This window comes from Corythoichthys intestinalis, unplaced genomic scaffold (genome assembly GCF_030265065.1).
Source record: "Corythoichthys intestinalis isolate RoL2023-P3 unplaced genomic scaffold, ASM3026506v1 HiC_scaffold_23, whole genome shotgun sequence".
NCBI lineage: Eukaryota > Metazoa > Chordata > Actinopteri > Syngnathiformes > Syngnathidae > Corythoichthys > Corythoichthys intestinalis.
Window position 1 is genome coordinate 1595401 of NW_026651592.1, and position 16753 is coordinate 1612153.

General features: G+C 41.3%; 1 protein-coding gene across 7 annotated transcripts in view; it reads right to left on the reverse strand.

Moving 5' to 3' along the window:
* LOC130911124 (rho GTPase-activating protein 42-like) overlaps positions 1 to 16753 on the reverse strand; it is a 258112-nt gene that overhangs the window by 204290 nt on the left and 37069 nt on the right. For all 7 annotated transcript variants that reach the window (XM_057828849.1, XM_057828848.1, XM_057828847.1 and 4 more), the window contains exon 2: positions 5287 to 5382. In XM_057828849.1, the coding sequence (XP_057684832.1) occupies positions 5287 to 5382 (96 nt within the window). The remainder of the gene's footprint in view (positions 1 to 5286; positions 5383 to 16753) is intronic.

A 16753-nucleotide genomic window follows, 5' to 3' on the forward strand; every position in this document is an offset into this window, starting at 1 on the left:
ATGCCGAAATTCCAGCGTGTCAATAGTTAGTTTTCCCAATATGTCGTCAGTTCTAGCCTTCCTATTTGAACCAGATCTGAAAAGTGAAGAGCAGAACAGCACTGTCGGTCGTTCACAAGACGAGCTTCAGGGAAAAATGCGTGCCGCAAATACCTGATCAGACAAAAGTTGGGCAAAACTGGTGATGCACTCGCTGTCTCAATGGCAACAGAGCGACAGAGTGCTATTGGGAACTCGGGTTGGGAGCGACAGTGTTGGGAACTCCGGTTTTATTAGCAGATATTCAAGGTAAGCATATTGCGTTTTCAAACATCCCAATATAATTATGTAGATTGTTAGCATCCAGCTGGGATACGTGTATAAAAGTATCAAAAAGGGGAAAAGCTTCCACTTATGCACATTTATTCACAAAGAAATAATATTTCCACCTTGACCACTCTTCACTGGGGAGCTCAGCAGTACGCAAACCCGTGTTCCCTGACGAACTCCAACATTGTTGTAAGGTCCACGTCAGTCACTGTCGTCACTGTAGCGTGCCATAGTGCTTTAATTATTTAGTATGATTTGGGGAAAACTCCCAAGAAGAATAGTCAACAAAAAAGATCGCAATGGTAATCCAAATCCGCGGTTTTTACTCACTCGAAGATCCAGGAATTAGACCGATCCCATGGCAATGTTCCAGCCGCGATCAGGCTGTCGATTCCACAAAATAGACGGATCCGAAAAGCTGCTGTGGGACCGACGAATCAAAACAATGGACAGATCCGAAACCAACATTGCAGACGCGGTGGGACCTTGCTTGACTGAGGATCCAGGATACATGTTCGGGCGCCAGTTGCAACACGTGGTGGGTAGGATACGTGCACACAGGGACCAAAAAGGGGGAGAAGCTTCCACTTATGCACATTTATTCACTAAAAATAATAATTCCACCTTGACCACTCACTTCACTCCCCTTGTTTCCATTTGACTGGATATTGCATCCAAAAGCAGCGCATCGTGGCATTTTACTTCGCGAGTTTAGGCAGCAATAAGCAATTGTTGAACACGCTACACATTTGGAAAGATGCCATTGACATCATCACTGCGAGCCCGCAAACCATGGCGTCAACTAACGGTCAAAATATGTACTAAATATTATAAAATGTTGCCATTGATTTAACATTTTATGTGTTTCTAACAACATATTTTAGTACAAGAGAACAATTGTGGTTTATTCGAGCCTACATGTATTTAAGTTAGAGGATCACTTTAACAACCGTTGTGTGTTATTCAAACTCACCTAATTCAGCTGGCTAGTTGTTATCAAGAGTACTAAAACCCTTTTTAAAATGAGTCTGACAACTAAGTAGGTAAAATAACTTTAAACTTTAATACATGCTCAGATAGGCCGGTATCGGTATCGGATCGGAAGTGCAAAACAATATCGGTATCGGATCGGAAGAGCAAAAACCTGGATCGGGACATCCCTACAGCAAACACATGTACCCAATAAATGATGAAGTGCACCAACCAGAAATACGACATCAAGTGATAAAAAGCTGACAGTTTTTGGCCGACTGGGTCACCGCTTCGTGTGGCCACTCGATTCCGAACACACACGTCTCGGTGGTTCTTCCATTTTTTAGCATTCAATCGCTGACCTTGCCATTTGGCAAACTTTATGATGTCTTTACGAGACTTGCTCTTCAATTATACTCCCATCGGCTTGGTCCATTTTTGCGTCTAGAAAAATAATGTTTTACAATGGCGGCGATTTCGCGCTGAACCGGAAACAACAGTCTGAGCGAACCAATCACAGTCCATTTCCGTCACGTCATATGCGTTGACGTGACGCTAGGGTTTGAAAAATCAATAGGACCGCGTCAGGCTACGGCGTAGGGTTGTAAATCGGGTCTTCCTTGACGGCGCAGGTCTGACGCGGAAGTATAACTCGGCCTTTAGTGTCCATGCGTAATACTTGAACGGTCTCAATGGACAAAGGCAGTCTGAACGGGCATGCCAAAAAAACATACGACAAAAAATCGGATTTGTGCATTAAAACCTGCAGTATGAACGTAGCCTTTATGAAGGCGATATTCTTGACATAGGCCTTGTGTTGGGTCTCATTACTGTATATTGTGTAAGCCCAACCAATGCCAGAATAATGTTTTTCCCTTGCCAAGTGTCCATGCATTCTTTGTTCCCAATAAAGAAACACATTTTCTTTAATTACACATCGTCCCTGAGTGGTAAACAGTCCTGCTGTCAATTGTGCTATCAGGGTAAACAAACTCGTTCCTGACTGACATCCTGTAGAAAGGGAGCCCATTGTTATTGAGGATTTTCAGCATGTCTTCTTTCTACAATGGCGAGTGTAATTGGCCCCTCGCAAAAAGCGGCCTTTCAGGGAGCCTTTATGGCGGCTACGATGTCGAGGAGGTCGACTGTCGCTATCCCCTCGCAGATGGACAGTAATTCTGCAGCCTCCCCGCCATATAGTCGAGGCTTCAAACTGAGGATAATGAGCGGCACAATGACGATGGGAGAAAAAGAGAAAGAAAATCCAGACTGACAGATTTCTGCACAGATGCTTTCATACTCCTCCTGGAGGCTCAACAGTTCAGACCTTCATTAATCTCCGACACTGGTCACACAATTAGTCACCTTGATCTCCTACAGAGGAAGCCACATAAGCATCAATTATAAATGTGGCAAACAGACAATCTGAGAGGGAGAGGCTGAGAACATACAGTCAAGATTTGCATTTAAGGTGGCTCTTATAATTGATTAATTAATGGCTTAGAATTGTAGATTTTGTTAAATGATTGTTCTTCACACTTATCAACCGTAGAGGAAGAGCAAATGGCGAAGGGCTGTAAATCTGACAGCTGAATCCAATTTTCACTTGGACACATTTTTACTGTAGAAAATCTACAACCAAGGGTGTCACAAAAAAAAAAAAAAAAAAAAAAAAAAAAAAAAAAAAAAAAAACGATAACACACCATACACATTCGTGCCCCTCATCTGATAAATGATAAATTAAATTGCTGCCATTGACGGCTATAGACGTCCAATACACTCAAACTTGGACAGCTGACAGCAATTTACCAGTGACAAATAAATATTAAATTTTAAGACAAAAGGAACAAAACAGCCACATGACTGGACATCCATCGTCGTCCAATAGCACTGAAAGAGTTAACTAGAGCTGAAACGATAACTGGAAAAATTCGAGTGACTCAATTTTAAACGTTGACCGAGGAATTTTCCCCACCTCGAGGAATCGTTTTTTTTTTTGCCAGCTCAAAGCGTGACGTTTTGCCAAAACAACTTTTAATGCGGCACAATGCGCTGATGTCACGTGCATACAGGAAGACGACAGAGGCGGCGCATATATTTGATTTCAACCATGCATGAATATAGAGGTAACGACGAATACACAGACGAAAACGAAGAGAAAGGCACACATACAAAGCAGAAAATGTCAAAAGTGTGGGAACATTTCAAGCTGGACACCAAGGCGAATACTGTTTCATGTATTCACTGTTAGACAGCACTTGCAGAATACTACAGTGGTATGAAAAAGTATCTGAACCTTTTGGAATTTCTCACATTTCTGCATAAAAAAAATAGTGTCTGCATTAACTAAAACCACCCAAACAGTCATAGGCTTTCATATTTTAATGAGGATAGCATGCAAACAATGACATAAGGCTATAAAATAAGTACGTGAACCCTGCGCGTAAGGAGACTTGAAGAGCAATTGAAAGCAATTTTTACCCAAAATTTGAAGTCAGTTGTGTGCCCAATCACTGATGAGTGGTTTAAAGCTGCCGTGCCCACTTCAAAACACACACATGCTAAGAAATGTCTTGATGGAATGCATTGTCTGATGTGCATCATGGCTCGGTCAACAGCTGTCTGAAGACCTAATATCAAGGATTGTTGATTCGTATAAAGCTGGGAAAAGATACAAAAAATATCTCTAAAGTCTGGATGTTCATCAATCGACATTCAGAGAAGTTGTCTAAAAATTGGCACTGTTGCTTCTCTCCCAATTAGTGGCTGTCCACCAAAGATGACGCCAAGTGTTCGGCGCAGAATACTCAGAGAGGTAAAAAAAGAACCCTATAATGTCTGCTAAAGATCTACAGAAATCACTGGCACAGTCCAATATCTCTGTGAACACATTTACTATATGTAAAACTATGGGCAAGAATGGTGTTCAAGGGAGGACTCCACAGAGAAAGCGACTGCTGTCCAAAAAAACCAAAAACATAAAACATTGTTGTTCGTTTAATGTTCGCAAAAATGCACTTGGACACTCCACAGAGGTTTTGGCAAAATATTTTGTGGACTGATGAAACCAAAGTTGAATTGTGTGGGAGTAACATACAACTTCATGTGTGGGGGAAAAATGGAACAGCTCACCAACATCAAAGCCTCATCCCCACCGTGAAGCATGGTGGAGAGAGCAACATGATTTAGGGCTGTTTTGCTGCCACAGGGCCTGGACAACTTGCAATCATTAATGGAAGAATGAATTCAAAAGTTTAATCAGGATGTTTTGCATGAAAACCCGAGGCTGTCTATCAGGCAGTTGAAGCTAAAAGAGGATGGATGCTGCAACAAGAGAATGATCCCCAAACACAGAAGTAAATCAACTTCGGAATGGTTTCCAACGAACAAAATACACGTTCTGGAGAGGCCAAGTCAAAGTCCAGACTTGAATCCCATTGAGATGCTGTGGCATGACCTAAAGACAGCGGTTCATGCCAGATATCCCAGGAATATGACTGAACTACAGCAGTTTTGTAGAGAAGAATGGGCCAAGATTAGTCCTGATTGATATGCCAGACTGATCTGCAGCCACAGGAAGCGTCTGTTTGAAGTTATTGCTGCCAAAGGGGGCCCACAAAATATTAAATGTGATAGTTCACTTACTTATTTTCCCCCCTTCTGTCATTGTTTGCATACTATCCTCATTAAAATATGAAAACCTATAAATATTTGGGTGGTTTTAGTTAAAGCCAACACTGCTTTTTTTATCTGTGTGATTTTGACAAAGAGCAGATCACATTTGATGGTAATTTTATGCAGAAATGTGAGAAATTCCAGTATGACTATAGCTGGCACTTTATACGTTGTTTTTTCTATTTATACTATTACTGTAAGTCATCTTAAAAATTTCACAGAACATAACTCTAAAACAAATCACTAATATTTCAGAAACTAATTTGAAGTACAGTAAGCATCCATACTTCTACAAAAAAGAAGACTGCAATTAACTCCAAAAAACTCACCTATGTTAACCTCGTCGTCAGTCTCGGCGTCGCCAAGGCACTCAAACTGGAACTCCTGCAGCGATTGGGAGAACTTCTGGACAGCGGCAGAAAGATCTGGACAACGATACAACCAAGAAAGCCTCAAAACCAGGAAAATGAATACGAATTGCTTTAACATATTGTCTAATTGTTACATGAAGTACAAAAGTGTTTACTTTTCATTGATCATCGTTCATGAACATTTAATTGTTTATTGAACTAAACGAGTAGTCTCCAAAAAAGCTCTAATGACTTATGCCTGTATAGGAAGACTGTAAGAAAATGTCATTGTTAGCTAATGATTTATGGCTCCCTAAGCATCTCTCTGATTAGTATGAAATTGTTTATTGACAAATCAAACTATAATTTCAGAAAATTAGCGATACAGTTACAAATTGTAATTATCATGAAGATCATATTTAGTCTTTCAGTTACTGTAATAATTTTTAACACACATAAACCTGATATGATAAAAGGCACTCTTCTAAGTCCAATATGTCGAACTATTTCATGTTAAAGATTGGTCTAAATGACAGTGTGTTTTTCCATGTGTTTTTTTTTTTTTTTTATATATATATTACGTGATTACAATCACGTCCTCGTGCTGATTTGAAGTATGCAAGTACCCACTTTCTTTGTTCGTCTTTCACGCCCACTATAGACCCTACCCACGTGACGTCACAACTCCTTCCTCCTGACTGGTGGCGCCCAATTGTCCGTCAACATATCATGTTTCCCTGTTACGGCTACGTACATTCCTCCTATTTACGACGTGTTTTTCTGCTCGTTAACATTAATAATCAAAATGGTGAAGGCGTGTGTGGCGGTCGGTTGCAATAACAGAGAAGATAGACGGAGAAGACGGAGAGACTTGAAGTTCTACCGGATTCCGAGAGACCCGGAGAGAAGAGAGCGAGATGGGCTGCTGCAATTCGACGAGAAAACTGGGCTCCAAACGATTACCACAGATTATGTAGTAGTCATTTTATATCTGGTAAGATGCATTTAATATATATTTAGAGGGTTTTGGGCTGACAACCACAATTAAGATCATTGCTAGGCTAATCGCCGACAACATACACGTATGTATGTAGTGAGAGTGCTATCGCTAAACCATATAAACATTAAAAGCCCTAACTCCATTGACAAACGACATGAAATACATTAGCCTTGACAGTGGATGTTAGCAATAACAAAAGATTTTGAATTGAAAATTTCGTAACTCACCTTTCCAAGCACAAAATAGATTCCTGCCGAATTTTCGTGGACGAGGACCTGTTTCACCCAACCAGCAACGAAGTATTTATAAGCCTCCAAGCTCTTAAAGTTTTTCAAACTTTCGTGAGAATAGGCTGATTTTGTGTGGACAAGATAGTTGTACAGGGTAGCTAGCAGATGTCAGGCAAATACGGGTGAGACAGCGGGTCAAAAAACATCGATTTAGGCATCAAATATGGATCTGGCGAATGGATAAACTGAAGCTTTTCCACATAACGCCTTTTATGCAACGCATCAAGTGAGTTTACGGCATCCGAAAGCACCGGGTCTTCCATGAAATGCATTATAAATTGCTCGATCAATTGAGACCATTGATAATACAGACACAAAATGACGGACAAGTGGGCGGAACCATACAGCGAGCACGTGATTTTGTGACGTCGGTGGGTAGGGTCTATAATCAGGAGCTCTGAACAGACGGCATACGTTATATAAAGAATACATTATTTAAATTTCTACATGTGCAATGGACTCATCGAAAAACCATGCCCCCAAATCCAGAAAGTCAGACATCTAACCATATATTTGCATAGGAATGCTATGTGGTCGTGACTTAAAACATCATTTAACTTTAAAATACCCAAAACTAGAGATGTCCCGATCGTTCGGCATCCTGATCAATCGGGTCCGATCCCGTCATTTTCAAAATTTTGGAATCGGCAAAAAAATATCGGCCATGCCTTTTTTTTAATATATATATATATATATATATATATATATAATTTTTTTTTTATTAAATCGTTTTCTAATTCTATTTAACATTACAAACATAATATGTGACACTCATCCAGAGTCTTTAGTTTAGGCTTAAGGTAGGGTTATCAAATTTATCCCGATAACGGCGGAAATTATTTTTTTTTTACAAATGTATCACGCATTGCACGACTCACTCACGTACTGACGCGCTCAATCTGTAATGGCGCCGTTTTACCTACAGTGGGGAGAACAAGTATTTGATACACTGCCAATGGGTTTTCCCATTGGCAGTGTATCAAATACTTCTGATTGTGCCAGGTGGGACAGTGATCGCTGGGATGGTCCTTACTGAAGAACCTAGCGACGCCAGTCCCCCAGGCCATCAGTCCACAACCGGAATGGCGATGCAACCTACTACGAAGCTGCCCAACCTTGAGATGAATGTCCGTCAGGAGCCAGCAAGGAATGAAAACTGCGACGAGGATTAAGTCGACAAGAGGGGGGGGTGGCGGACACAGCCTACCATCGGTCCTCAGCTATCCCCTATCCTCTGGATCGAATCAACGGAATAAACTAATTACTGAATTATGAACTAATCTACTGGATCTAATCATCATAACGAGCACATTGCCACGATCGACAATGGACTATTGGGAAAATAATCAGAGGGGATGGTTATTATAAAAAAAAAATAATAATAATAATAAATAAATAAATAAATAAAAACTTGTAAGCACTACAAAATCTGAATGTCAAATTACGATATTTGATATTTTCTGCGTCCTATATGGTATACTGGGGACGAGTTTCAATAAGCTTCGGCTTCTCCCGTCAGCCCTTTTTTTTTTGGGTTGAATTAATTGTTAACACATATAAATGCTGTATGTTTGGATTTGTCATACCTGAAGGGAAAATAAATACATAAATAAATAAATACATAAATAAATAAATAAATAAATAATAGAGAGTAAGCATCAATAGTGGCTATTTGGGGCAATTGAAATTTCCTCATTCCTAAAAAGGTAGCCATCAAGCTAGAACTATGCATGGCTAAACAGCCAGTTGGCGGCGCTGTGTCAAAGTGTTTGTGTGCCACAGCGTATGAGGAGAATTTTAAGAATCATCTCCTTAATGGAACTATTGCAAAACCACGCACCCAAATGACAAAGTTCGGTCACCTAGCCGTATGGCGGCTTGTCACACACCATGGTCAGCAGCCGATGTAGGAGGAAGCGCCTGTGTTTGGGCAGCTATGTGCTCCCGTCTCCCGCCAGTTCTCGAGACTTCCACCCCACTCAGCCCTCTTAGCGTGCCCGCCTAGAGAGCGCTATACCCGGCTTGGGCTCGGGCAGCCACGTGCTCCGACGTCGGCCGGTTTGTCCACCGAAAATTCGCCATTTTTGGCATTCAATCCCCTGCTACATCCCAGGCAACGAGTACCCCTGCCGGGGCCGCAGCAGGGCAACAACAAGCTGAAACTTGCTCGCCGCCAGGGGCTGGCCGATTGGTGAAGGCAAGCACGTGGCATGAGTTGGGGTAGTTTTGTGTGATTTTTCATGTTCAAAAGGCGAGGAAGAGACTTGGAAGAGCCACTGAGTTTGGGTTAGCATGTAGCCTAGCTCTCATCCTCCTCTTTTGTTAACACTCTTTCCTCTTTCTCAGAGTCCCTGGCTGGGAAATGACAAGAGCCGGACTAACTCCGTTGGCACAACGTTGGAGGTTTAAAAAATTGGCAGTTTTGACCATTATGCAGTAATTTAGCCCCGTCGAACTTGATAAATGCTTTTTTATGTTTCATATACCATTTAGCACAATACCGTTATTTGTCAGTTATTTGACCAGTGTTGTCACAGATTACTTGAAAAGGTAATTACTGATTACTGATTACACCTCAAAAAAGTAATTTAGTTACTTTACTGATTAAGTTACTTTACAAGTAATTCATCAGTTATTTTTTACCAATTTTTCAACTTTTGCCGCCTCAACAAAAGAATGACAACAGAAAAGTATCATCGCATGTACTTGACTATCCAATAATTGAATTGAATAAGATCGAATTTGTTCACATAAATCTTAGTCTTCAAGTTAGCGGAGGTTTAATTTTCTCTAATTTTCTCTTTTTCTCTTTCTGAATCTTACTCCTCCTCCAAATACGACTCAAACATATATGGCTGTATGTCACATACTTCCTCTGGAATCAACAATATCGTTCGAAAAATCCGCACTTGAACCAAAAACGCTTCCTCCTCCATTGGGCTCAATGCTAAATCTGCTGAAATCGCTCATTCTCTGACATCATCACCAAGATGGAGGTGCCAGAGCGCTATAATGACAGGAGGAGCTAAACGCCAGATTTAAATTTCTTGTCATCTGCACTTTGCCAAATTGTTGCAGAGAGTCGAATCATCTCAAAATATGATTTTAATTCCAATAATAATGCTATTTAACTTTTTCGTCATGTCACATGCACTTTAACATGACACCATTTCATCTTTGCTTGCTATGAAGTTTCTTGCAGAGCTCTTGACACCTTGTACCATTTACACCCTCTCACATCTTTTCCCAAACCTTCATTAGTGAGTGATTACGAAGCCAGTGTGCAGTTTCACACTATGTGATAATTGTCTTTCACATGCTGAAAGATAATTAAACAAGCAAAAGTGTATCTAGCAATGACTGTAGCAGAAGTTTACTTGTTCTATAACATGGAAAATTGTTTCTATGAAATTGACAGAGTAGCGTTGTGAATACATTTGAAAAACACACAGAATTCCATGATATACAGTGGGGCAAATAAGTATTTAGTCAACCACCAATTGTGCAAGATCTCCTACTTGAAAAGAGAGGCCTGTAATCGTCAACATGGGTAAACCTCAACCATGAGAGAGAGAATGTGGGAAAAAAACTCAAAATCACATTGTTTGATTTTTAAATAATTTATTTCCAAATTAGAGGGGGAAAAAAGTAAAGTTGCACCGATACCAGTATCGGCAGGGGGCGCCGATCCGACGTGAATTGATGGTATCAGTATCGACGAGTACCAACATTTAGGGCGCCGATACCATCTACTGGCATCACTTGGACGCAAATGTACTGTCCTCTCCACGTGAGCTAACTTCGCGAATCCCGATGCATGACAGTTGTATGTCTTTGTCTCGAAACTACCAAACGAAATTAACACCTTCGTTTTCAACATTAAGGATGTAAACTACAACGCATATCTGCGATGTTACACTGCTCATCTAACATGGCATTCACAAGTGATTAGCATGCGTAAGCTAACGCCTGTTGTTGTAGCGCCGATGGGATCAGAAAGGTTAAGACCGTGGGAGACGAAGCAAACTCATGGTTTCATGATGAACAATGAGTGGCAAATTAAGAGCGGCGTACTTCAAAGTCGTTCTGTTAATGAAAGTCGAATGTCATATGCTGGTGTTGTGCAGTAATGAGCAGAAGTGACTTCTGTGGCCAGAAAACACTCTAGCGGCGCAGCGCGCACACTAGATATCATCAAATAGCAACCTAGATGTCCTATGTTAGATCCCATGCCAACTCTCGCGCGCACACACTAGATATCATCAAATAGAAACCTAGATGTGCTACATTAGATCCCATGCCATTAGCTGCGTGAGCCCAGAGTGACGCGTAGTCCATATACTACATTGATGAATTAGAAACCGCCATGACTGAATGGAAGTTAAGCAGGCCAAATCAATCCATACCAGTGACTATAGATAATGATGCAAATACTGTTAATTCAGTATGTTACAGATGGACTCGGACCACAAATAGGATGTTTTGCTTATATGGTAAATATAGCTGCTAAGAGAGCTGCAGCAATCAACAGTGTGCCCCACTTTACAAACAGTAAAGATTGTTCTCAGCACTTATATACAAAATTTCTACAGCTCAGTAAGAAGTAAGCACATAAATATTATGCACTAAAATGCTTGTTTATATGATGGCAGTTATTTTTGCTTGTTAGCAAATAAAAATAAATAAATAAAAATAATAATAATAATAACAGTTCTATTTTCTGTTTCAGAGCATTAAATGTATTGAATTGTATCGAAAATCGTACCAAACCGTGACTTAACTGTATTGTTGCATCCCTTATACGTACATATATATATGTATTTTTTTTTTTCCCAAACAGAGTGGTATCGGAATGGTGTCGGTATCGGCAGATACTGCACAGCCAGGTATCTGTATCTGTATCGGGCCCAAAAAATGGTATCGGTGCAACACTAGAAAAAAGTATTTGGTCACCTACAAACAAGCAAGATTTCCACAACCTTAGTCAGTCAAACTCCAAACTCCACTATGGCCAGGACCAAAGAGCTGTCGAAGGACACCAGAGACAAAATTGTAGACCTGCACCAGGCTGGGAAGACTGAATCTGCAATAGGTAAAACGCTTAGTGTAAAGAAATCAACTGCGGGAGCAATTATTAGAAAATGGAAGACATACAAGACCACTGATAATCTCCCTCGATCTGGGGCTCCATGCAAGATCTCACCCCGTGGCGCCAAAATGATAACAAGAACGGTGAGCAAAAATCCCAAAACCACACGGGGGGACCTAGTGAATGACCTACAGAGAGCTGGGACCACAGTAACAAAGGCTACTATCAGTAACACAATGCGCCGCCAGGGACTCAAATCCTGCACTGCCAGACGTGTCCCCCTGCTGAAGAAAGTACACGTCCAGGCCCGTCTGCGGTTCGCCAGAGATCATTTGGATGATACAGAAGAGGACTGGGAGAATATGTTATGGTCAGATGAAACCAAAATACAACTTTTTGGTAGAAACACAGGTTCTCGTGTTTGGAGGAGAAAGAATACTGAATTGCATCCGTAGAACACCATACCCACTGTGAAGCATGGGGGTGGAAACATCATGCTTTGGGGCTGATTTTCTGCAAAGGGACCAGGACGACTGATCTGGGTAAAGGAAAGAATGAATCGAGAGATTTTGAGTGAAAATCTTTTTCCATCAGCAAGGGCATTGAAGATGAGACGTAGCTGGGTCTTTCAGCATGACAATGATCCCAAACACACAGCTAGGGCAACAAAGGAGTGGCTTCGTAAGAAGCATTTCAAGGTCCTGGAGTGGCCTAGCCAGTCTCCAGATCTCAACCCCATAGAAAATCTGTGGAGGGAGTTGAAAGTCCGTGTTGCCCAACGACAGCCCCAAAACATCACTGCTCTAGAGGAGATCTACATGAAGGAATGGGCCAAAATACCAGCAACATTGTGTGAAAAGCTTGTGAAAAGTTACAGAAAACGTTTGGCCTCCGTTATTGCCAACAAAGGGTACATAACAAAGTATTGAGATGAACTTTTGGTATTGACCAAATACTTATTTTCCACCATGATTTGCAAATAAAATTCTTTAAAAATCAAACAATGTCATTTTCCGGGTTTTTTTCCACATTCTGTCTCTCATGGTTGAGGTTTAACCATGTTGACAATTACAAGCCGCTCTAATATTTTCAAGTGGGAGAACTTGCACAATTAGTGGTTGACTAAATACTTATTTGCCCCACTGTATATGAGAGTTACTCAGCCAGACCTCAGATTGAAAGCCTCTTTTGAGGCATCTACATTATAGTGAACGATGAGCGCTTGAAATGCGGCAAAGGCCGCCCCGAGTGCCGCTGAGAGCAACGTTTCCACAAGATGTATTACGCCGCTGACGCGCTCTCACTTTGTCTGTGAGGCTGCAGATTTTGGGATCAATACCTCGCTAGCAGTCTAAACGCGCTCGCAGGGCCATCAATAATGGATGATCTCTGAGCTCTGACATTCAGACAGGCGTAAACCTCACAAACAAACACGGGTGGCGTGTTGTATGCTTCTTGTGGAGTTTCTGGTAAAACAGAAGGACAGAATTCGGCATGTATTCACTGAAACAATAACACTGGTGGATTATTTGTGTTTTTTGGGTGTAATGTCTGTAAGTGACATCTGTCGCTACCGAATTGCGATGGATTACTACTGCACATGTGTGAACAGACGTCACATCCCCTTGAGGGTTGATATATCCCATAGATACATAGATATATCCCTGATAGATTCAATGATTAACATACATTTGTCTTTTCTTTTTGAATTTAAAAAAAATCATGATTGAAAAATGATTTTGCCATAAATGAGGGCTCCCCAACTGCCATGCCAAGGACCAACCAGTACCCGTCTGTGGCGCATTTTCTACCGCGCCGCACAGAGATAATAAATAATTAATGACCGCATTCTGGCTGAATTAACTTTGGCCTGTGCCTCGTGACACATCAATACAGTTATGTGAAAAAATTAGGACACCCCATTAAATATTCAGTTCTTTCTTAAGCAATGTTTACATTTCAATGTCTGATCTTGTTTTTATGTTTCTCTAGAAAAGGTAAACAACAAAAATTAACATTGTTTTACTCATTAAACCAAATACAGTGGGGCAAATAAGTATTTAGTCAACCACTAATTGTGCAAGTTCTCCCACTTGAAAATATTAGAGAGGCCTGTAATTGTCAACAAGGGTAAACCGCAACCATGAGCGACAGAATCTGGAAAAAAAAAATCCAGAAAATCACATTGTTTGATTTTTAAAGAAATTATTTGCAAATCATGGTGGAAAATAAGTATTTGGTCAATCTCAAAAATTCATCTCAATACTTTGTTATGTACCCTTTGTTGGCAATAACGGAGGCCAAATGTTTTCTGTAACTCTTCGCGAGCTTTTCACACACTGTTGCTGGTATTTTGGCCCATTCCTCCATGCAGATCTCCTCTAGAGCAGTGATGTTTTGGGGCTGTCGTTGGGCAACACGGATTTTCAACTCCCTCCACAGATTTGGGGTTGAGATCTGGAGATTGGCTTGGCCACTCCAGGACCTTGAAATGCTTCTTACGAAGCCACTCCTTTGTTGCCCTTGCTGTGTGTTGGGGATCATTGTCATGCTGATAGACCCAGCCACGTCTCATCTTCAATGCTCCTGCTGATGGAAGGAGATTTTCACTCAAAATCTCTCAATACATGACCCCATTCATTCTTTCCTTTACACCATGTCCAAAGTCCGGCCCGGGGGCCAAATGCGGCCCGCGGTCAAATTTAATCTGGCCCCCAGCCAATGTCATAAAATCAATAATATATGGCCCGCACACAGACTTAATAAGCAGTCAGCAGTACTGCTGCCAGCATATAAAGTAGCTTACACACTAAATGCTATTGCTCATTTACCCACTAAAAGGCAGGAGCACTCCAAGCAACATTACCAATGTGACCCTTCCAATTTTCTAAAATGGTGATCAGCATCATAAAAAAGAAAGTTGACTGCGACGGCCAACGCTTCAAAGATAGGTGGAAAGTGGACTATTTCTTCACTAAAATACGCAACAACTACGTTTGCCTCATTTGCAAAGAGACAGTCGCTGTTTTTAAAGAGTTCAATATGAGGCGATATTACCAAACAAGACGCGCTGACATGTACGAAAAGATTACAGGGAAGATACGCAGCGAGAAATTGAAGCAACTTGAAACTAGCTTAATTTCACAGCAGCAGTATTTCGCAAGAGCCTGAGAGTTGAAAGAGAATACCACAAAGGCTAGTTGCGAGATTGTTAAAATGATTGATTAAAAAAAAATAATAAGGCAAATGTGACACACAACATGGCTTGCTAAAATTTGCTTAAATATATTGTTCTACGTAAAGGACATCAGCCAAGGTCGGCCCCCCACATCTTTACCACACCAAATCTGGCCACCTTTGCAAAAAGTTTGGACACCCCTGCTTTACACAGATCAGTCGTCCTGGTCCCTTTGCAGAAAAACAGCACCAAAATATGATGCTTCCACCCCTATGCTTCACAGTGGGTATGGTGTTCTTCGGACGCAATTCAGTATTATTTCTCCTCCAAACACGAGAACCGGTGTTTCTACCAAAAAGTTATATTTTGCTTTCATCTGACCATAATACATTCTCCCAGTCCTCTTCTGGATCATCCAAATGCTCTCTAGCGAACCGCAGATGGGCCTGGACGTGTACTGGCTTCAGCACGGGGACACGTCTGGCAGTGCAGGATTTGAGTCCCTGGCGGCGCACTGTGTTACTGATAGTAGCCTTTGTTACTGTGGTCCCAGCTCTTTGTAGGTCATTCACTAGGTCCCCCCGTGTGTTTCTGGGATTTTTGCTCACCGTTCTTGTTATCATTTTGACACCACGGGGTGAGATCTTGCATGGAGCCCCAGATCGAGGGAGATTATCGGTGGTCTTGTGTGCCTTCCATTTTCTAATAATTGCTCCCACAGTTGATTTCTTTACACCAAGCGAAGAGTTACAGAAAACGTTTGGCCTCCATTATTGCCAACAAAGGGTAGGGTACATAACAAAGTATTGAGAGAAACTTGTGGTATTGACCAAATACTTATTTTCCACCATAATTTGCAAGTAAATTCTTTAAAGGGATCCTCTATTTTTAAGACAAGTAATTCTTAAAAGATAAATGTTAGTATGAGTTATAATAATTTGATATTAAAACCCCTCTTAATGTCCCGAAATTCCAGCGTGTCACTCGTCAGTTCTACCCTTCCTATTTGAACCAGATCTGAAAAGTGAAGAGCAGGACAGCACTGTACGTCGTTCACAAGACGAGCTTCAGGGAAAAATGCGTGCAGCAAATACCTGATAAGACAAAAGTTGGGCAAAAGTCTCAATGACAACAGAGCGAGAGAGCTTATGCTGTTGGGAATTCCGGTTGGGAGCGAGAGTGTATGCTGTTGGGAACTCCGGTTTTATTAGCAGATATTCAAGGTAAGCATATTGCGTTTTCAAACTTATCCCAATATAATTATGTAGATTGCTAGCATCCAGAGCTGTCGTGTGCTTTACATACAGTACAGGCCAAAGAGCAGACCTTGTGTAATCCATGTCTTGTACATTGTAACGCGTGGTAGCCAGGATACATGTATAAAAGTACCAAAAAGGGGAGAAGCTTCCACTTATGCAAATTTATTCACAAAAAAATAATATTTAATATTTCCACCTTGACCACTCTTCACTCGGGAGCTCAGCAGTACGCAAACACGCGTTCCCTGACGAACTCCAACATTGTTGTAAGGTCCACGTCAGAGTTACTGTCGTCACTGTAGCGTGCCATAGTGCTTTAATTACTTAGTATGATTTGGGGGAAATTCCCACGAAGAATAGTCAACATAAAAGATAGCAATAGTCATCCAAATCCGCGTTTTTTACTCACTCGAAGATCCAGGAATTAGACCGATCCCATGGCAATGTCGCAGCCGTCGATTCCACAAAATCAACTGATCCGAAAAGCCGCTGCGGGACCGACGAACCAAAAAAATGGACAGATCCGAAACCAATATTGCAGACGTGGTGGGACCGTCAGATCCTGAAAATAGACGGATCCCTTACTTGACTGAGGATCCAGGAAAAATGTTCGGGCGCCAGTTGTAACGC